Source organism: Anthonomus grandis, chromosome 1 (assembly GCF_022605725.1).
Source record: "Anthonomus grandis grandis chromosome 1, icAntGran1.3, whole genome shotgun sequence".
Taxonomy (NCBI): Eukaryota; Metazoa; Arthropoda; class Insecta; order Coleoptera; family Curculionidae; genus Anthonomus; species Anthonomus grandis.
The window spans coordinates 7,832,586-7,856,486 of record NC_065546.1 but is presented as its reverse complement, the minus strand read 5'-3'; the positions used below and the strand labels follow the sequence as shown (position 1 = coordinate 7,856,486).

The window sequence follows — 23,901 nt, the reverse complement described above, 5'->3', positions numbered from 1 at the left end:
ATATGATCTGAAATGATATCTGCATTTATAACACTATGACCAGTAACGAAACATGAATCGCTAACCAGTACTGGATCTAGTAAAGTGGTTGTTGTTTTAGTAATTTTTGTTGGCTCATTAATTACTTCATTTAAACTATAGAAATTAAAACAATCGCTATACTAAACAATCGCTATAATAGTATTACCAAAGTTTAGGAGATTAACATTCACGTTACCACAACATGATCAAAAACCGGAGTCACCTCTAATAAAATGGAGTGGAATTGCGCAATTGATTCGGTTACAGATGTTTTGGAAGGGCGATAAACCAGTGCAATAAGAAAGTGGCATTTTTTAGCATTTATTCACGTTAAAAAGTATTCCATAGGACGCTGATTCGTATTTAGTATTGGGTTAAGTGGCGCTTAAATGACGCTGGACTGATGAAAAACATGTCATTGAAATTACGTTATTGAAAATTATTAAAACTACGGGCGCATATGAATAACGGAGAGTTAGACAAATAGTTTGAAGAATACCCCGAGATCGTAAAGGTTGATTTATTACGCAAAATTTAGGGATTCATGTTAATATTTTAGTTTTCCAGACAGTTGGAGTCCATTAGATTGGTAATGATCTTATAAATTAAAACTAAACCCGAATTGTTTTGACGAGTGGTTTAAGAACTTAAGACCATAAAACTTTAAGTTATCACAGTAGTTGACAAAATGTCTATGTCTACTAAAACGGAAATTTAGTATATTTACAAACATGCGTAGCACCTTTTCAATTTGGTCAATATATTTGGGATACATCGGATTCCAAACTACTGCCTCATATGCTACGGTTGGTTTAACAATTACGTTGTATAACAATATTAATGATGTTTGATTACTGAAGCCCTTTGTAATTCGAGATATAATATTCCAGATAATAATGCTCACCCATACGTCTTCAATTATTGTGTTAAGCTAGTATAATTTTCTAAAGAAAAAATATTTAAGTTAAAAAACAAATAAATATTTTTATAAAATTTTTTACGATAAAAACTGAAGAGGTGCCAAAAAAAAATACTTTTTATTAGAAGAAAACTAAAATGCCTAGAATAAAATGGAAAATTTATCGAAAATATATTTCCAGTACCTGGAAGACCAAACATTATGACAAATGCCTGGAAAATCTAGATAATTATCTAAAAATCTGGAAAATGTAAAATAACATTGTCTGAAGAAATACGAAAATTTGCTGTAAATGCGTAAAATTGTAGCGTTTTATTTTTCTATTCCTTATGTTCACTAATACTCCATTGATATTTCATTAATTGCAATAATTACATTAATAATTTCAGTCAACTTCTTTTATTCATATTTCTTTAAATTCACACTGTCAATGACACATTACTACTGTAACGTATCACTCTCCTGGTTTAATTATCCATGCTATCTGTTGACGGTCCGTCACTTCTCTGATTGGCTGATATTAAATTTTAAAAAAAATTTAAAATTTAAAAAATAAATTATTTTTTTTATTTTCAACGTTTATTAGGTAGAGCCATGGCACTGTGGCTCTACCCCAAAAGCCGCCACTGGTCAAAGGCCAGTTTTTTATTTCCGAAGTTTGTAAAGTAGAAACTGGCCAATATGGTTTATAATTTATGGCCCTTAATCTTGTTCCTTTAGGGAACTGTTTATTTCATAATTCTGGTGCAGGATTCCCAAGATTTTGATCTATAGATAATGAAACTTAGCAAGGTGAGTATGTCACATTTTTAACGTCATTCATTTTTTTTCGACAGTGAATACAATGGCAACCGTTGTTTTAGGGTTTTACCTTTCCATTTTCATCTTTATTTTTCTTTAATTGTTGATGGCTGCAGGCTTTTGATTTCCCCGGGAAATTGCTGAAAGCGGTGGAGCTGGAGCCAGAGTTAGAGCTAGTATTAGAGATTCCCGGTCCGGATAGCTGTGCTACAAATGGCATACATTCACAGCCTCGGTTTTGAAGGCTAGCCGTTCATTTCTTGGAGGAATATACAGGCCAGTTTATTCCATTTATTTAAATATTACTACCCATAGATTTGTCTCACTTATTTAAATTTTTATTAATATACCTTTTATTTCAATTTAACGTTATAAATATTTAATCAATGTCATAATTTAATACCTTAATTTCTTATATATAATATTAATTATTTTTTGTTCAGTATTTTTCAGTACCCTTTTTGATAGTTAAGTAGATATAATACGGTTAAGGCTGATATGCCTTAGGTAAAGAGCTTCATGAACTTTCCCCTGCGTAATACAATAATATACTAAAAACTTTAATAATTGCAATTTATTTTTCAAGTGCTGAAATCTACCTTGTAGTAAAATCATAATTTAAATGTTACTTTTGTCAAACTTATTTTAATCATATCAACATTATTCATATTTTAATTCATAGCAAATTATTAACATTTATCAGATTAGAACATGAGGTGTGTACATATCTTTGATGTAAATATAATTTGGTTGTTTTGTTTAGATTCCTTTTGCCTCTTTAAATCTACCTTATCCAGGGTCATTTAATTGTTAATTAAAACCTATATACCAAGTCTTTTTCTTAGTTTTCTTTCATTTATAAAAAAAACTAAGTGGCGCCCTCTTATTTAATAGTTATAATCAAGTTTAGATTCTTTAATAGCTAGTCTTAAGTGAACCTTCGAACAATCCCAAGCCTACAATAATTCTGAGCTACCGTCTGCAAACTCTTGGCAAAATAGTAACACTGTAAAGTTAACGCCACAAAATGTTTGAAAAAAAGTATTTCAAATACCTGGACGACTTTTAAAAGTTGACAACAAAGTTCAAAATATCTTTAAAAGCCTGACACAAAAATACCTTAATATCGAAAAAAAAATAACCTAAGAATCAGTTAAAAATTCTGAACCATAAAAGAAATTAGTTTAAATTCAGAAAACGTGTAAAAAATTACTTTAAAAGAACTTCAATTTTCAATAAAATTTTTATATTACAATCGCATGGAGCATCTTATAGATTTGCGCTTTTCAATGGCTTTTTATTTTTGGCTTAGCTAAGGCTTTATCTTTTATTTTTAAATAAGGCTCATCCATCACTTCAGTAATAGATCACTCCGTTTTTATGGCAATAATTATCTGCAGCTCAAGAGGAAAAAATAATTTTCGTAAAATTAACATATATTTTAGCCATATTTTACAAAAGGATCGGACGCGATAAAACTTCTTTTTCGTTTCGCCAGTGGCCTGAAAGAACTTCCTGAAATTCGCCTATTTTCACTATTTTCGGTCATGCAAGGTCCTGAGTTTCTAGTTTCGTAACACGATAAGCACGTGAGCTTCCTTTAATGGAACAGTTTTAATGTTTTATTTAAAGTAACTATAACAGGTAAAACATTAACTAGATTTAGTTCAATGTAGATAGGATACATATTTTAGAGTTTGCAACTAAAATTAAAAACATTTAAAAAACAATACACTCCTCGATTAAGCAACATCATCACTTATTGGCATTTTCCTTTAGAACGTAAATAAATGCAATAAAAAAGTCGTCAAAAGTAAACTCAAATATTGCTAACGGATGGAAAAAAAACTTGACCTCCTTTCATGCATATTTTATGTCAATATTTCTTCGGGGAGCCAAGAAATCTCTTGAAAGCCAAGAAATTCAAAGGGCCCCTCTACTGCTAAGAGCTCTAAGGGTTCTTTTTTGAGTGATTTTTAATAAATGCAAGAGCAGATCTTAGGAAAATTGCGATTTTGTTAGAGAAAAACGTTTTTTATTAAATTTTTTCATTAAGCACAACTAAATCCTAAATTTTAAGCTGCTCTGTTTTTTGCTTAGTGATTATTTTATATAGATTTTTAAAAAATAAGTAGCTTAGATAATCTTCTTCTTAGACTATATTCTTTTTTTTTTTAATTTCCCTAATATTACATTTAAATTACCAAAGTTTTCATATTTCAAGAGCAGTAAGATACACTTAAAAGAAAAGATATCGTATAATACCTGCTTTTAATATAAAGCGAGAAAGATAAAAGAAAACACGTTGTTAAAGAAGACAAGGATTTGCATGTTTTATTTATAATATGTCAAGGAGATACGTAAGAGAACTCCAGAATATCATAGAGTTAGACGAAGAAGTAGCGATTTGGAATTCAAATTAAACTACGTTTTATCGAACTATAAAAAGCCAATAGTAGATAAGAAGTTTATACGATTATAAGAATTTTATTTTGATTTGGTAAAGAACAGATAGCAACAACTTTAATAAATTTTCCATTTACTTAATCTATATCAAATTATCTTTAAACTGGAGCTGCTATTAGAAATGTGATTTTATGGAACAGCAGGTGCGAGTAATTACTTAATTGAAAAAGAAGAGTATGTAATAAACTATTGTAATTGTAATCAGCATAAATTGAAACATTATTCATTATAATGCAACTGAAAAAGTAAAATTCGTTTAATAGACAAAACTATTTTTTACTATATTTATAGTATATCATGACTGATAATAATTAATATTTATAATTTGGCTTCTTTAAATCGCCAAACGTATTTAGTAACTGATCTCGTTCTTACGTTTGGATGGTATACCTTTCGTATAGTATTAGTATTAAAAAGGTTATCTTGGGTGATTTCTGTGCATCTTTTAATTAATAATAAATGTGCCATCTTTATAGGTTATAATATTATAAAAGACATTTGTAAGTATTTTGAAAGTATTTGTAAAAATCTATTGAGTATTGGATACCAAAATTAAGCTTTTTTGCTTCAATTAAAAAAAAAAATTAATAGATATGTGTTATTAAGTATACCATTATAATCTGGCAAATTTTCCCCTTAATCGAATCAGAAAACCTCGCAAAAATGTCAAGAAAGACAACAAAAAGTGGCAAAAATGAATACTTGCATTACAAACATATCAAAATATTTTAAAATAATTACTTTTTTTCTAAAAAGAAATTGATTTCCAGCAATTCCAGGCCTCCGGTAAGAAAATGTAGAGAAGATATAGTTTATTACTGTTATCTTTTTGTACTGTCAATTTTTTAGTCTTTAGTAAAATTAAATCTAGTTTGTTTCAAAAAGTTCTCCTTTAGGATATTAATTTTTTAACTAAATTATTCTCACGGTAAATATCTATCATGTAAAAGTATGTACATTTCAAATGGTTCTGATAACCATAGTAATAAAAGATATTTTCAATTTTCTTCAGACCCCATTACAAAAAAAATATGAAGTGAGATATGAAAGTTTTTTTAAGATTTTGGCGCTATTGAATTTGCTTTGATCACTCTGCAACAAATTTTAATAACGCTAATATTATTGATACTGCTAGCTTTACACTGCAATACATATTTATTTAAACATTTGTTTTGTCATTATTTTATAAGGTTTGCACTACTTATTTTTTAATTTTATTTCATGCTCTTTTCATACCACTTCTTGCATTTACTGAGGATGATATTATAAGAGGTATAGAAACTAAGAGAGCTGAACATCAGAAATGAACACCAGAATGGATCAGGATGAATATTTTTCTTATAACTTTTTTTTTAAGAGTTTATTTTTATTTTATGTAAGCATTTGCCTTTGAATTAAGTTTGTTTTAATTATTATAGTTTTAAGTTTGGAGTCGACCAACGATATTATTTAATAAATATTTATAATACTATAAGTTGTTTTTATATATTGTCTAATTTTTATTATTGTATTTTTAGATAATACTGTCTTAATTAGTTTTTAGAATCTTTTTAATTTTTCTTAATAATTCATCCTTTATTAAATCTATGTTAGGGCATATTATAAACCTAATGGTCATTCTTAAATGTATGACAAAAAAAAAGAACAAAAATCTTCACAACCTTTTCTAATATATTGGGGTTGGGATAGTTTAGTGCTAACGAAATACTTTTAGATTAGATTTAATTTATATGTCTGGTATCGAATAAATTATCGTATATTATGTATATAATTAAATAATAATTGTTTAGGAAAATTAAATATTAAATAAGTATATTAAAGAACATTGCTTTATTTCCATTGTGAAATGGGTGATATGTAGTACATTATTTTTAACTGATTATTGAACTTTTTAAAGAGATGTTTACTTTAGATATTGTGATAATAAAATTAATAAAGGTAAAAGAAGCAATAAAATTAAGAAGTGTTTTAGGAAATTGATTTTTCCACCTTGATTTGGATGCGTCTGTCTATCGCTGTCGACGCTAGCTTCACAGATGCAAAAATATCTAGAAAAAAAACACAAGGTGGCAACATCGAATACTTGCATTGGAAACAGAGGTATTCTACGTTGCCAATATTTATTTTTTTTTGTTAAGAATATTTGTATTTTGGAAAATTTGTTGATTACTCTCAAAGTATATATTATTAGTTAGCAAATAAACGAAACTTTTAAAGCACATTAAAAAAATTATCAGTCGATAAAGAAAAATATACACTATCGGACAAAAGTAGAGCAACAAAGATCAATTTTTATTCATGTTTGAATAAAAAAAATTATTGGGTTGTGATTTTTCGCTAATCTTAATGTCACACTATCCTTACACTGAAAGTAATATTTCAGTACATTTTAGTATACTTTTAATCATTTTAAGAACGGTAAATATTAATGATTATAAAAATTGATAAGAATGGGGCCGACAAAAGTAGAGCAACAAATTGTATTTAACAGTATTTTATTTTACTTTAGTTCAACAAAAAATATTATAACACATTTAACAACAAAAACAATTAAAAGTAATACATTAGTAATTGATAGAACATCCAATTACTTGCTGACAACGGCGCGGCATTGAAGCAATCAACTTCTAAATGACATTTTCGGGAAGACTTGTCCAAACTTCACTAATTTTATTTATTAATTGTTTATTTGAAAACATTTGGGTACGAATACGACGTTCTACTTCTTCCCAGAGATTCTCAATGGGCTTAAGATCTGGGGATTGTGCTGGCCACTGTTGAACAACTTGTGAAGAATGTTTTGGATCGTTGTCCTGTTGAAAAATAAAACGCAATGGCATTTCCCATTCTGCATAAGGAAGCATAACATTTTGCATGATATCCCTATAAACAAATCGGTCCATCGTTTCCTTAATAAAGTGCATAGGGCCTACCCCATTCCATGAAAAACAACCCCATAAAAATATACTACCTTTACCATGCTAATTGTAGGTGTTACGTATTTAGGATTAAACCTTGTATTGATTGGTCGCCTCACACGCCTCATTCCATCAGAATTGAATATTTTGTAGCGCGTTTCATCACTGAATAGAACTTTTTTCCAGTCATTGACGGTCCAGTTTAAATGCCGGCGTGCAAATGCCAACCTTGCTGCTCTATACCTTCTTTGTACTGTTCGTATACCAACCGTAATTTCTGGAATTTTGGCAATAATTCGAGGTGCGGATTTCCAAGGATCATTTTGGGAAATCCTTTTGATGCGCCAGTCATTACTGATGTTTTCCTTGGCCTTCCCGATATTGGCAACTTCTCTAAATGTCCCCTTTCATTATACGATGATATTATTTTGGACACAGTGTACCGGGGTAACTCAAACTGTCTTGAAATATCGGCTTGTTTGTTACCTTCCATGAATCCATTTACAACTCTTTGCTTCAAGTCTTTTGAAATTGGAATTCCTCTCGGCATGATTAATCTTACATAGAAATGTTCAAAAAAACATAAAAATCACCTTACACCATTATTTTACCCCTTTACTTAATAAATTAATATTTACTTAATTAATATTTGCAAATATTTCTGGAAGTGTTGCTCTACTTTTGTCCGATAGTGCATATTGTATGAAAAATTAAAAAGTCGATTTGACATCATTGTCCAAGAGATGATGAACAACCTCGGCTTATTCTAGGTATTTAATGTTCTAAGGTGTTTATTTTGTTTTCTTCAATTTTTGCTTGTTGGTCTTAATATATTATTTTACGTAATTGTCCATTATTAAGTGATATTGTAAAACGCACAAGGAGGATGTACTATTAAAATTGTTAAACTTTGCTTTATTAGTTTCAACACAAAAAATTTAAACATAGTGAATAATTTGTATTTAAAACAGTATTTTTAATTTTTATGAAATTTAAATTAATTTTTGGACAAGAACACCAGTACCAAAAACTCCATAAAAAGCCATCCGATGTGCCGTTTTAAATAAAAAATAAATAACACAGTTCGAGATTTATTCTTTGACTTCCTATTTATAATATATTTTAAATTTAAATTAAACCCAAAGCTAAGAACTATACATTTTCTTAAAAAATCAATGTACTATAAATGCAAATACGCCATATTTAAATTCTCTTTATTTTAAATGAAAAACATTTTCATTTCGTCTGCCGATGTAAAAGTTGATTTAAACTCGCAGGCTCTCTTTAAAATTTAAATATAATTCAGCTGTTCTATATTTCCTATTTTTCGAAGCTTGCAGTTAAATAAAAGAGTATAATAAACTTTGAAATTGTATAGTTTTTAAAATGCACAGTTAGGCATTCATTCGAAAATATTAGGTATATTAAAAATAATGTTAGTCACATAGGTTAAAAACATATAAATTTTCATTTGTGTGTATATTTTGTTTAAATAAGATATTATTTAATTAATTTTCGATTTAAAATAAAAGTGCATATAACTATTTTTTGTTTAAATGAATAATAGAAAACTCGTTTTGTATAAAAATATATAGGTAGTATCCCATTTAAAAAAAAAGCAATATTTTTCTGAATATCTCAAAAGTTATGAAAAAATGTCAATTGAGTTTCTGTTTTTACAGTATTAATGATAGAGAAATGCATCAAATAATCTATTTTAACTATTTTGGTATGTTGAATCAAAACGTTAACAAGAATGCAAATATAATTTCGGTACCGCCCACAAATGAAGCGTTTAGTGCAAAAGTGGCCTAAGTAACAAAAAAAAATTAATATTCTATTAATATTACAGATCGCTTCTGTTTCTGCTAATCTATGAACTGCGTTAGTGGCCCATCTAAATTTTTTTAAACTGGCCCTAGATGGCACGACAATACTGCTTTTGCATACTCTATTAATGAAATAGAAGATAATGCAATAGTGACCCAACGTTAGTGAATAACAGCCGACGTAAAAATTTGTTGTGCAATACTGTTGTGCTTATCTTTTAACCTTAAAGTGTAGGTGTTGTTTGTTTCTTGCGATGTGTTTACATTTGTGTGGTTTTTGAGATATTTGGTTATTTTTATTGCAAAAATGGATTTACCATCAACATCAGATAAGTTTTTAATCCCTTATAATACTAGGATACAAAAAAATTAATCATTGAGTTAAAAATATTGTTAGTCAGGAAAATCGGTATATATACTTGTTATGAATACTCATTATGTTTTAGCCACAAGCAGCGTCCTGAGACCTAGACAAAAATGACAAAAAAGTGAAAGTTTTGAGACTTCAGAGGATCTCTTTGCCAATTCTGGATCCTATGGAATCTGGAACTATTCTCCGTCGGATTCTGAAGGATCAACAGATGATAATTTAGATTTGTGTTTTTCTCAATAATTAATCACTTAGATGAATCGCATCACTATAATAATACTTATTTTTAACTATTTTTTTATTCTAGACACAACAGACCCTAGGAGAAAATATGCAGATAAAAGTTTGTGGAAAAGGAATATAAAAAAAAGTTACGAAATAGTAGTTGCAAATATACAAATGTAAAAGGTACTGTGGTTCCTGCTAAAATATTTGATGGTTCAGACTGTCCATGTATTAAAGAATGTCATAAGCTTATCGACCTTAAACAACGCGAAAAATTATTTAAAAGTTTTTATGAGCTTTCCACTTTCGATTTACAGACTGCATACCTATGCGGTCAAATAAAGCTAGTTCGTAAATCTACTTACACAGTTAATAGTGACACCAGAATCTATTACCTGCCCAATGACAGGGGTGTTGACATTCCAGTTTGTAAAGAGTTTTTCAAAAAAAATTAAGAGTTTCGGATGGACGATTAACATGTGCTCTTCGTCAAAAAGAGCAAGGCAACACACTAAGCAAGGACAGAAGAAGCAGATGCATACCTGCTAATAAAACCAGTGAAGATAAAATTCAGTTCAGCAAATTGATTACACATTTTTAGTATCGGGTCATTCTTACTTGGCTTGTGACCATGACTTTGGGGTGGTGGAGAAAAATAAAAAGAGATTTAATGAAATTTATGTTTCTAGTGATTGGATAAAAGTGATTAAAACGGCCAAAAAGCATAATCCTTTTACAGTAGTTGAAATGCAGACTCAAGACTTTATAACAACCGTCCCTCTAGAAAAAAATATAGCAAACCGTAAAAAAACCGTGAATTGAGAGGTTGTGAGTTGGTTAAAAATGCAATGAATCAGCTATAACTTAGCTAACCCCGACCGTTTCTTTTATAAAGAGTCCAATCATCCAGAAGTGTTCTTTAAAAGAAAGAAAGAAAGAAAGAAAATGTGCTATATTACGTAAGAATAATCTTGTGTACAAGCATCCTACAAGCTAAAAAAACAAAACACAAATACAATTTCAAAAATTGACAAAACAATGAACAAAATTAAACACAAGAAGACAAAACTTTTTGAACATACTTAAATTAAAGATAACTAAATAAAACAATCAATTACTAAATAAAGGTAAACTTGTTGACAAAACTAGAGAAGAAATGTCCAAGGTTAAAACCTATCATTAAAAAAGTCATCCAGGTTATAATATGCCTTAGCCAATAAAAGCGACTTTAATTCTCTTTTAAATTTCTTAACATCCGATATATGTCCAACACACAGAGGAACATGATTGTAAATTTTTTTACTTATGTAAATTAATGAGTTTTTGGTAAGGGAAGACGTAGGAATAGGTAGGGGAACATCATTTACACGACGAGTCAAATGGCCAGTGTCAGAGGGTAGTTTGGGAATTTTGTGAATAAGAGCAGCTGTTTCTAAGATAAAGAGTGAAAAAAGAGTTAGGATTTTTTTCAGAAATGAAGAGGGGTTTGCAAGAATCTCTTAACTTAGCAGAACACAGGTATCTAACTGCTTTTTTTTGAATAACAAAGATAATGTTAAGTAGCCCCTTATTGGTTAAACCCCAAAAAGGCAAGCCATACCGAATATGAGACTCAATAAGTGAAAAGTACACTGAACGTGCAACCACCCCTCCCAGCTCTTGTTTTGCCATTCTTACTGCGAAACATCCAGAAGATAATTTCCCAGCTAAATGTAAAATATGATCTTCAAACCGAAGGCGACCATCAATGGTAATTCCTAGGAATTACCATTGATGAAGTTGCTATTTCCAAACAAAATACTAAAACTTATGTAAGGGACCTCCCTCTATTATATCCTGTAGGTAGAGGAATTGAGGCGGGCAAGTATAACAATCTGCAAGAATGATTAGCGTATGTTCCTCCTTATTAACATATTTTTTACAATAATTTAAAAGTTAAAGACATTAATATTGTGGAAAGACAAAATAATAACATTGAAGATAACACATACGACAATGTTCTGTACTCGGTTGAAGATACTCCTTTGACTTCCTACTCTAACGAAGTACCTATTTGAATTAATTTTGGTTTCATTATGTTCATTTTTGCTCAAAACTTAGTTAAACTTAAGAAAAATTATGTTTTGTTATAACTTAATATGATTAAAAAAATATTATAAACAGATGAAGTTGTATATTTTTTAAACAAAGTGCAAAAGTGGCCTAAACCTTATTAAAAAAACAAAATTTCCTTTCGAATCCTAGTTTAAAAAATAGCTTTTTTAGCATTTTGACCAAAATCGAATTAATAAAAAAATAAATATCAAAATATAAAAATCAAAAATTACAATTTTTTTCAACTCAATTTTCTACAAACTGTAATTTTTACCTTGGGCCATTATTACGCTAAACGCCTCAAATGCACATGATTTGTGTATTTTATGTTATCGCCCACTATGGGCGCACTGTAGTCCTTTTTGTCGTCGAGTGATATAGTATATAGTTGTAAAATTGATTGTGTATAATTTGTATATGTATGTATTGGGTAAATAAAGAAAATTTAAAATATTTAAATAATCTAGACATAATATTTTATTTAATAGAATTAAAATTTGAAGAAAAAAAACACACGGTGATATATCAGCTGTTTATGCTTTTAGTCATTCCGCTATGCTTAAAAATGACTTCTATTTTTTAATGTGAAATCCTGCATCAAAGAAAAGAATCTATTTGTTAATTTCAAGAATAATGTCAACTTCGTTTTTGGTGTATTTTATGGCTAAATGCTATAAAATCTGTAAAGTGATATCAAGAATATGAAAAAAATTTGAAGACGCTATCCTGTAAATCAAATTAACATTATCTAAGTAGATTTTTTTTCTTATTTTTATCTGAGTAAAACGATATTAAATATATCGTTTCTAGGAATTACAAAAATAAATTGTATAAAAAACAGTTTATTTGCGAAAATTGTGGTATTATGAGTGTCCCGCTTACAATAAAGCGGGACAAAACAATTAAACCATTTTGCTAAGTTCTGTAGGCCTATCAACAAAATACGAATATTTCCTCCTCTAATGGAAGCCTTTCTTTAAATTACTTTATTGACTTTATAGCAAATATCAACTTGGTGCAAAATAACTTTGACTGGAATATTAATTTAAATGTCGAAAATAAAGCAACTATTAAATATCAAAGAATATTTAGAATTTTTTATTCTTTAAAATAATTTTTGACTCGCAATTTTAGGCAAATCTGATTGTGAAAAATTAAATGTGGAAAAATTTATTGGATTAGTTGAAAACAAAAATAATTCACAACAATAAAACACAGAATACACAAATTCGTGATTATTCGAAAATTTCAGAAAAGTAGAAATACATTTTTCAAGGTCTGGGTACTCTTAAGTGCGAAAAATATCACATAAATACTGATCCGTTCGTAAAACCAGTTACAAAGCCACCCTCTTTGCAATGCATAATAAAATAAAATTTCTAATAAGTGATCTAGAGAAAAAGAAAATAATTTCTTAAATAACCTTATTGCTAAAGTACAGAATAGGTGAATAGTTTTTTTGGTGCATAAACCTAATGGAGATTTACGTGTATAGGTACCGGGTGGCGCATCGAAAACGAAACAGGAAGCCAATTACGGGCAGTCCATTAACTTTTTAAAACAACGCTCGGACCCCGTCGATTTTATTTTCGAGGGGGGACACTTAATAATCACAAAATCACTTTCTCACCTACAACGCCCTAAGCGGGGGTGGCACTACCCCTAAAATCTTAAATGGGAAGGAGGGGTCGAGTGATACCTCATTGGAAAGGTCTTTTAATTCTTTTTACAAGGGTACTTGGTTTGACGCAATTTAAGTAAGTACTTTTTAAAATTTTCGCTTTTAAAAAAAACCCCTTAAAAGGTAATTTTCAATATTTTTACTTTATCATAGACTACTAAAGGTACTTTTTAAGAAAAACAATGCCAGGCAGTAGGAAAAAACCATCAAGTATTATTAAATTATGAGACAAAAAATGAGATAGCTCTATCATATTACAGAATATTTTGACTTTAAGTCTAGTCATTCAAAAAATTATTGCAAAAATAGATTTAAAAAGATTTTGCTCAAAGCGTTGGTCGCACGTTCTTGCAATACTACAGGCGTGATTTGAAGACACTTATTTACAATTCTGCCTTGTAAATCTTCTAACGAAGTGGGTTCAGTCTCATAAACTTTGCTTTTTAAGTGACCTCAAAGAAAAAAGTCTAGAGGTGATAAATCCGGCGATCGTGGAGGGCATTCAATAGCACCTTTTCTTCCAATCCATCGTCCTGGAAACGTGCGATCCAAATATTCTCGCACGAATAACGTATAATGTAATGGGGCTCCATCCTGCTTAAACATCAATCTATCCTCATCGTATCTGTCATTTTTTACTTTCAATTATAGCTGTCAATGCTGGATCAATGGCCTGTTGTAATAGCTCTAAGTACATTTTACCTATCAGATTCAATTTTTAGTTTTGGTCAACAAGGTAATTTTACAAATATTTGTAAAATTTTTTGGCTGACCCGTTCTCTAGTTCATTCGTATTATTCTAATGATATTTATTACCTGTCGTAAATAAATTAATATTAATACCAACGTGGTCTGTGATTGAGATAGTGAACTAAAGCAAATTCTTTTTAAATGTATTTTTACGATAATTTTTTAAATGTCTAGACTTAAGGTCAAAATATTCTGTAATATGATAGAGCTATCTCATTTTTTGTCTCATAATTTAATAATACTTGATGGTTTTTTCCTACTGCCTGGCATTGTTTTTCTTAAAAGTACCATTAGTAGTCTATGATAAAGTAAAAATATTGAAAATTACCTTTTAAGGTTTAAATGCAAAAATTTTAAAAAGTACTTACTTAAATTGCGTCAAACCAAGTACCCTTGTAAAGAGAATTAAAAGACCTTTCCAATGAGGTATCACTCGGCCCCCCTTCCCATTTAAGATTTTAGGGGTGCCACCCCCGCTTAGGGGATTGTAGGTGGGAAAGTGATTTTGTGATTATTAAGTATCCCCCTCGAAAATAAAATCGACAGGTCCGAGCGTTTTTTTAAAAAGTTAACGGACTGCCCGTAATTGGCTCTGTTTCGTTTTAGATGCGCCAGCCACCCGGTATGTATCGACCCGCAAACCTTAAATAAAGGAATTACGGTCCTGAAAATTATATTTTTAAATCTGTGAATGAAATTATGTCAAAAATATTAAATGCAAAATTTTTTACAAAATTGGAGGCAAGTTAAGCCTTTTGGCAAATTCAGCTTGACGAGAAAAGTTTTTTAAACTGCACTTTTAATTCACCTTTTGGTAAGTATCGTTTTCTACGGATTCCTTATAGAATAAAACCCGCATCTAAAATTTTTCAAAAATTTGTCGACATTTTAAAAACATAGAAGGTTGTGCGTCATATATTGATGCTTTTTTAATATGGGAATCTAATAAAGAAGAATATGATCTTAGTTTTAAAACAAGTTCTTGACAAATTACGCTAAATTAACGTAATATTAAATTTATCCAAATGTGAGTTTGATGTAGCGTGAAATAAAAATTATGAACCACATTTTTTCACAAAAAGGCATTGAGCCTGATGAAAGAAAAAATGTTGTCTTAAAAAACCCGAATGTAAAAAAGATGTTAAAAGACTTTTGGGAATTGTCACCTATGTACCAAAATTTATTTCACACATGTCTTTTGAAACTGAAAATCTAAGAATTCTACTTAAAAAATAAACTATTTGGCATTAAGAACATTCTTAACAAGAAACATTTAATCACTTGAAAAATATGTTAACTAAAAAAAAATTGCAGTTTTTTTGACCACCAAACGATTTTAAAAATTTTTTATATCTTTTACGGTTTCAAAATAATAAGCCATTTCTACTTTTAAAATTATTACCCTGTATGTAATTAAATATTTATTAATTTCATTGCTATAGTTTTTTTTAAATAATTGAATACATTTCTTGCTTTAATCTTTAATTACCTGTCGACCTAGAGACAGAGTAAATAAAAAAAAATACTTTATTTTTAATATACTCTTATCACTTACCACATAACTTATGAGAAGTGTAATCATGTTCAAATTTAGCAGTTTGATTGGTCCCAGAAAAATGTACGTGTCCTTTGCTACAAGGTACGTTAAGTCTCATGAGTTCAACGACCAATCCGTGGCCGTCGTTAGGAGAAGGAAACCAGATCCAACAATCTGCGGATCTAGGTAAATCCACGTTACTCAAAGTTTTTGATTCCGGTTGCAAATAAAGGCGACATTCTAAAACAAAAACATTGATGCTATTTTAATTAATATTTAATATAATATATTTAGTGCCTTATAAAAACAAAATTGTGTTTGATTTTATTTAGATAAATAATAATTACTATTTTTTATCAATATATTACTATTTATGTTAAGGCCATTAGAAAATATAACATAATCAATTATATTTTCTTTCTTTCCATTAAAATACGGAATTTCGTCCTTGTCAAAATTCTTTATCGGCTTACATACTTTTTTGCGTTTATAATACTTTTCCAAGGTATAGACATCCAAGACAAATTTCATCAAACAACAAAGAATTTTAAATTTCCTGACTTATGGGGTATCCAGGAAGCATATAAAAAAAAATCAAGCTTCTCCACTCGGTTGCATAACGAGTTTTCAGTTAGTTACTTGTCTAATGAAATTATTTTTTTTTAAAAAGGTAAAATCTACTTGAAATTAATTTTTGCCGTGAAAGCAAAAAAGTTTTAAGTATAAAAGCTGATAAATTAAAGTGATTTATTAATGTGTTTTACGAACATTTTAATTATTTCTGATAAAAAAAATAAATGTTGACTTACCAGGTGCTATTGAATACACAAATATTGCTCTATGTATTGAAGGATTGTCATCTAGCTTGTAGTTTATTCTGAAACAATATATAAAATAGCGTTAAGTAGCGTAAAGTGTATGTGAATTTTTTCTAGTTTTTAATCCTAAAATTTTTATTTAATTGTTACTTCTTTAAGTTTATTATGGAAGTATTCAGGGGAGGCGCACTTGAAAAAACGTTTTTACAAGCAAGGAAAGAAGAAAGAAACCGCAAAGGAAAATATTAAGCAAATTCCTTATTAAAAATGAATTTCATGATTGCACGTGCTATACAATAAACACCACAATCTCAATAGTCCATATATATAAAAAAGTTTTACCTTTTGCTTTCAATAAATAAAGCAATTCCTTCAAGGTATATGCATAAAAAGAAGTAAAGGAAAAGGTCCCGCTTCTGTAAAGTAAAAGGTGTTAACTTTTTCTTATTTATAAAAAGAAGCATTTACTTAAAAACTAAAGGATTTGCTTCTTAAAAAAGAAATCTAGGTTATAGCAACTTGTCTCATTTTATCATTAGTTGTCCTGGCATCTTAAAATTTGTGCAGTTTTGTTTAATAAAACCTATTTGTAAGGGCTTGTTTAAGTGATCTTTGGTTTATTAGTCGCAGTATTGTGTTAGTTATTGGTAATGAGGTGCATTTACGTACAAGAAAATACTACAAGTCGTACGTGAGTCAGATTTCAAGACGTTGTTTAGATTTGAGGAGGAAAATGTGGTGTGGTTGGCAAATTACTTTCTTGGCCTTGTTTTTTTCTCAACAATAAGCATGTGGTGCCCACTGACACGCCACTGGATCTAATAATTTCAATCTAGTTACAGCTAAATAAGCGTCGTATAACTTCAAATAACTGCACCAAATTTCAACCAAATCGGTTTAAGGATAGTTATAGTATTTTTAAAATACCGTTATTTTTTTAAACCTTCATCGCCCTGTATCTCAGAAACAAAGCAACTCCCGACATACGTTCATAAGAACTTTTTTTCATAAAACGACCTAACGATTCACCCTGTATAGTTTCGTACCGTAGTTAAGAAACACTCTGTATAATGTAAATATTTTTTGACGACGTCACTCAACTGGTAAAGACTACTTGTGTCGGTGTCATCAAAAATGTGCTCAAGCGACGTTGCGATGTTGTTGCCCTTTTCTCTAATATACGTTATCTACATATATTCATTTAACTTTAAATGTTGACTGCTTTAGTGCTTTGTAGAGTATCTTACCATATTTTATGAAAAAAAAAATGCTTCATATTTTATTGAAGAGGAATAATATTGTTTTGCGCCTGTCAAAATAAGTGACAAATTTTTATGATATTATAAAGTGTTTTTTTTTGTCATTTCTACATAAGCATTTGGCATCATCGCATCAGAGATGTTGCAAGCAAACAAACTGCCCATAGTTCCATGGCAATGCTAATTCTAGCCTTTGTTACGAATGGTCATTAGATTCGGATTCGTGATGTCTTTTACTTTCATGTTCATGTAATTTTATGATGGTACGCGATGTATCCTGCTACGATTAATTGAGGCATATAAGATCAAAACCCGATAAATCCACTTTACTTAAATTTTCAGAAAAATCCAAAAAAATCAACTTTAGGGTTAAAGTTTTGTTTATAGATTCTTCGATACTTTTAGACTCTATTTAAGTAAAAGAAAATATCCTGAATTTTACCCGAAAAATTTTTGGTGGATTTTGATCATAAATAAAATGGACTTAGTGTAGTTTGTCACGAAACAAAGTTATAATAGAAAATTAAACCAAAGAAAATGTAACAGATATAACAAAAAGAAATATAGGACTACTTAAAGATATGTTTTAAAAGTATCTTCAGATCACAAAAAGACACACTTCAAGTAAAAAATCTAAGCTACTAAATCCGGAACTATCTCTACTGGTTCACAGAGATCATTTTGGTCGTCCACGTCGATTTCATAATTTTCTTGCGGATAAGTCCCTCCTAGATATTTTTATTTTTAACACTATCTTGATTTAACACTATCGTGATTTAACACTAGCTTATAATAATCTAGACTACCAAAATCTTTCCACTGGGCTCCATAATGTTTAATTAATAGCGATGACAGATCCTGTAGTTTATTAATGGTTGGTGGTACTCCAGTTTCTATTGGCAAGAGATTTAAGGAATCTTGAGATTTTCCTTTTTTACAGACAAAAGACGGATTTGCTCTGATTAAGGTCAGACATATAACTTTGTTCTCCCCTTATGGTCACGGTATTATTCCTCCCTCTTTTTAATTTGAACCTTGTGGACATATTAAATTTAAAATGCCACTTAGATGGGGGATTTAAAACTTCCTGTGAAGCAGATTTGCAGTCCATAACTAGCACATCTTTACCCAGTTCAACAACTGTTCCATGTTGTCTAAATATATCCAGGTATTTTATAGGTTTTACTATCTGTTCAATATTTCTAATGGATTTTTCAATATCACCAAATACCCGGTCCGGAGGAATATACGAGTGTCCAACAACAGGAAAGACAAGCTCTAGTGCTTTTATAGGAGCAGTACTCAACCATGTAAAATACATTGCCAACATGATGCTGTTCTTATTTTGTCCTCCGCATCCATCAGCGACAAGACGAACTTTTTCAATACCATCAAAATTACTATAGTTTAAAGTATAAAAAACAGCAGATGCAATTTCATTTGTTCCTTTGCGATGTTTATCCTCAGTCCATGCAAAAATCCGAACATTTTCTGGAGTAAGTGAAGAATGAGAGTCTCCTGTGACTGTTTTGAAGTTATACATATACAGTTGTCTGCTGTAGTGTACACTCTGATCTGGAATTTTGGGCAGAGTTAAATTCTTTTGACAATCAAAACTTATTATTAGCAACCCTTCTTTTTTTTCTCTCAATTTTGCAAAAAAAAGCTTTTGCTCTCAGTTTGTGAATTCGAAGTTCAATCATTATCTTGTTTGTCTCACTCGCATCTTTTTCCTCTTTTAGCTTTTCTCCAAGCTCAAAACATTTTGAACATACATCAGTACGTGGAGATCCAAACCCTATGTTTAAAATGGGTATTAAAAATTGATCGGAAATAACTTTCTTTTACCTGAAGCTCCAGAGAAGCCTCACTTTTGTATAATTTCCACAAACGCCGAATATTTAGGCTGCTGGGTAAATAAACTCTGCATGCCGTTTTGCTGCGGCAGTAGTGAGACTCGTCAGTGTTTGGTTATAAATAAAGGGCCCAAAAAGGTGATTATCTAAAATTAATTATAGCATTTTACTTGAAAATTATTTTGTGATATATTACTTAATAGCCTTAATTTTTTTTATAAAGCTAATTATTGCATATCTTCTAGGCTGAAATAATCTTTCTTTTCTGTTTCCACCTCGCCTTTCTTTTGCCATATTACGACTTGTGAAATGTCGATGCAAAACACCTTTTACTCTATCTGGGTGAAGGCAAAGTACACCTAAAAAACTTTCACGGCAAACTGGTACCAAATTATTATTTTGATTTTTTAGGATGAAATACTTGCACGCAAATTGTCGACTGGATGTTCCCTTGTTATTTCGACGGCGACGTGGTACCTCTATCTGGGAGAGCTTTATGATAAAATTGTCTTGACCCACCTTAGTTTGGTTCTCGTAAAAAGCATTATGAAACTTTTTAATATCTAACATTATCAAAGTACTGCATCTATAACTTTTAGTACAATGTTTACATTTTGGGTATTTTGGTAGAGTTACAGCAGAATATCTAAAAGAAGAACACACCATCCTTAGTTTTTCTTAACTTTAAAAATGTAAACAAAACTCATTACCTTCTTGTCTTTTCCACATTCCTTTTCCAATTTTCTGGAGCTCGCTGCCTCTTTCTAGCCTTATTTTGATTTACTACGACGATTTCTTTCGTGTTATCGCACGTTACTTTTATTATACTTTTTTAAATTAAATAAACCTTGAAAACATACTGATGTCAACCGCAAATGAGACGTTTCTGACAGCAGTTCAAAATAATATCAACGGACTACTATTTTGATCACATGACCACCTAGCTGAGTATCTGATTGGCTAATTTGGATTTGGCGGTATTTGAAAATAAACCAAGTTGGATTTAAGGGAATTTGAAACTGAACCGAGTTTTTAAACTGTATTTTATAGTGGATTAGATGGATTTTGTTACTGAATTTCTGTTCATGTGGATAGATATTTTTATGACGAATATAATCATGTATATAACATATTTTTGACTAAAATTGGACTTAGCGGGTTTTGATCCTATATGCCTCAATTTATAATTATTTATTAATTAATTACAATGTCTCGGTCAACATTTTACCAGGCAAATTTGCTATTTATCGTTAGACTACATAAAAATCAACTGCTTTTTAACATTTCATATGTACGCGATGTAGCCAAAAGTTTGCCTCCCTTACTGAATCGGATCTTGTAAGATGACGGCAATGTATTATCGGTAAATTGAAATTCTCTGAAAAGTGAAAAAGGATGTAAAAAGAGTTGAAAAAAATAAGGAATCTTATTTTCCATATTCATGTAAAGGACAATTACATTTTTGTAATAAACATTGTAATGGACAATATGAGGTGTACAGAGGGGTCCATATCTATGATACTAGATATAAAATCTTGTTCATTCTAGCATATAACAAATTAAAAAGATATCAAGATGGCCCAGGTTATTATATATTATATTATACATTCGTTGAGTTTTTTAAATACACATTTTGATGAATATTGTATGTGTTCAATCTTGATGGTAGTCTTCGAATATAATACATAGTTTTCAATATTAATAGTCTTTTTTGATAAGTTTATGATTTTAAAACGTACTACCTATTTTAGCATACAAAAGTTAGTTGTTTATACTTAATTTTTAATGTTTTTCTATTGACAAATATAAATACGTTAAACATAATGAAACATAAATTGACTAATTGGATAGGAGCCGTTAGTTTTACATTATTATGACACATTTTAGATTAAATAGCAAATAATTGACAGATTGCCTTGTGACCTATAACTTATGACTCTATTTGTGAATTATAGTAACGTATCTAGGTACTTATATAGATTGAAGAGGTAATTTTCTTGAGCTATCTAGTAAAGGTGGGTCTGGTAAATTTCTTGATCAGTTAATACAAAAAAATCTTTATCTTACAAATGTCTCATTTGATCGTTGAAAAATATAATAAAGTACTTATTATTTTATGATAGTTTATATTTCTCGTAAGTGATTATAAATAATGAGACAACTTATTAAAAAAAAAATTTCTCTATATGTGCAGATTTCTATATCATTTTTAGAAAATAGATCATTTTACTAACTTCTTTATTTTTTTGATTACATTTTTCTATGCCATATCTGAAATCTTCTTAAAACTCAAAATGTTATCACCTCGCTGTCTAGCCTAATATAATAGGAATCTCATTAATGATCTATAGCATTCACACCGTTCTACGTGTTACAAATGTAAACAAGGTCTTGATGATATTAAGGGAATTATCGAGTGTACGGAGTGTAACCAGTTTTTCCATGGAAAGTGTGAAAATGTTGATCTAAGAGGATTCCACTTAAAGAAAACAAGTTAGAAATGTAAAACATGTACTAACAGTAGCAACAGACCCGAGAGATCGAGGAAAAAAAAAGCCGAGTTGAGGATCTATGCATCGACCAAAACTTGATAGATCATATAAATTGTACCTTAGACCTATTAGTCAGTAAAACTAATGCACTAAATGAAAAAGTTGATACACTATTGGCTGAAAACATCAGCCTTAAAGAAGAAAAACGGGTGTCTGAGAAAGCATCATATGCATCGGTCACCCAAAGTAAGGTCTTGGTGGTTAATCAGAAGGGCGCGATTCCAAAGGATATTAAAAAAATAAAGGAAGATTTAAAAACGAAAGTAAATCCAACAGAAATCGGAATCGGAGTAACACTGGGGAGAGCGACAAAAAAAGGTGGATTAATCTTAAACTGTGTGCAGCAAAAGAAATTACCAACATCCAATCGGAAATCCAAAGTAAACTTTCTAAAAGATTCTGTCTTGAAAATCTTCCATATATTCAAATGGTTTTTTTCAAATTGTTGACTCCCCTACTCGTATTACAGATAAAAGTCAAACATTAATTGAGTATATTGTGACCAATAATGCGAATTTGTCATTTAAGGTTCCCCAAGATAAGTGATCATTGTATTCTGGCTATACATCCTGCTCTGAAAATAAATGAAAACCGTGATATGATTATTTATCGTAGGTGTATTAAGAGCTACAATGTAAACCGACTCCATGATTATCTTTATGATACTGAATGGACAAATAATAGTGCGGATGTGAATATTTTGGCAAATATTTTTGTTGATAGTATCAATATATTAAATTCTATGTGCCCAAATAAAACCATTGTTCTAAAACAGAAATATTTGCAAAAAGATTGGATTCCGTCTGATATCCGTGAGAGAATGAATGTAAGAGATAATTTATATGTTAGATCTGTTGTGGAAAAAGATGATGGAGTATGGAGGGAATACAAAAAAGTACGAAACTTAACTGTTAATCAAATTAAAAATGAAAAAGATAAATATTTTAGAGAAGTTATAGATAAAAAAAAAAAAAAATCCGCGTGAAATGTGGAAAAACTTAAAAAAGTTACTTCCTGGAAAAAATTTTTTATTACCAAACGAAACTAAATTTGATGACCAAATGATTTCAAATGAATTACAAATTGCAACAAAGTTGAATAAATATTTTATAAATAGTATAATTGATATTATCAATAGTATTCCAAACTATTCTCTCTCTTATGACAACTTTGTCAATCCCCTTAATATTCAATATCCGGAGTTCTCAAATTTTAAAGAAATATCCCTAGCTAAATTAAAGATAATTCTGAAAAACATGAAGAATGTCGGAGGTGGAGAAAATGGAATTTCAAAAAAGGTTTTGTGTGACGTATGTAGTGTGGCTGGAAATCGACTTTGAAATATAGTAAATATATCACTCTCAAGCGGAGTATTTCCAGAGGCTTGGAAAGTGTCAACAATACTCCCTGTACCAAAAGTACAAAAAGTTATTTCTCACAATGAGTTTAGACCAATAAATACCGTGGAGATTTATGAGAAAGTGTTAAAACTTGCTGTGAAAGAACAATTACAAAAATACTATGAGACTGTAAATAGAGCTAATCTGTTAAACAAAATGGAAAAGATGTGTATTAAACATAAAGTTTTATTGTGGTTTAAATCTTACTTACAAAACAGGTCGCAAAAAGTCAAGTTTAAAAACAGCGTGTCAGAGTTACTAATCAACGAATATGGAGTACCTCAGGGAACTGTTTTAGGCCTCCTGTTATTTCTGTCATATATTAATGATATCGTTAATATTATAAGTGATTGTAAAATAGAGCTTTTTGCTGACGACACTATGATTTATTTTATCGGGAGGGAT

The 23,901-nt window shown here is 29.9% G+C and overlaps 1 protein-coding gene across 2 annotated transcripts in view; it reads right to left on the bottom strand.

The window, feature by feature from the left end:
- Nucleotides 1–23,901, bottom strand: part of LOC126737949 (uncharacterized) — a 541,322-nt gene that overhangs the window by 252,105 nt on the left and 265,316 nt on the right. For both annotated transcript variants that reach the window (XM_050443074.1, XM_050443084.1), the window contains exons 3-4: nucleotides 16,421–16,488; nucleotides 15,630–15,851 (exon numbers count right to left, since the gene is read on the bottom strand). In XM_050443074.1, coding sequence (XP_050299031.1) covers nucleotides 15,630–15,851; nucleotides 16,421–16,488 — 290 coding nt within the window. The remainder of the gene's footprint in view (nucleotides 1–15,629; nucleotides 15,852–16,420; nucleotides 16,489–23,901) is intronic.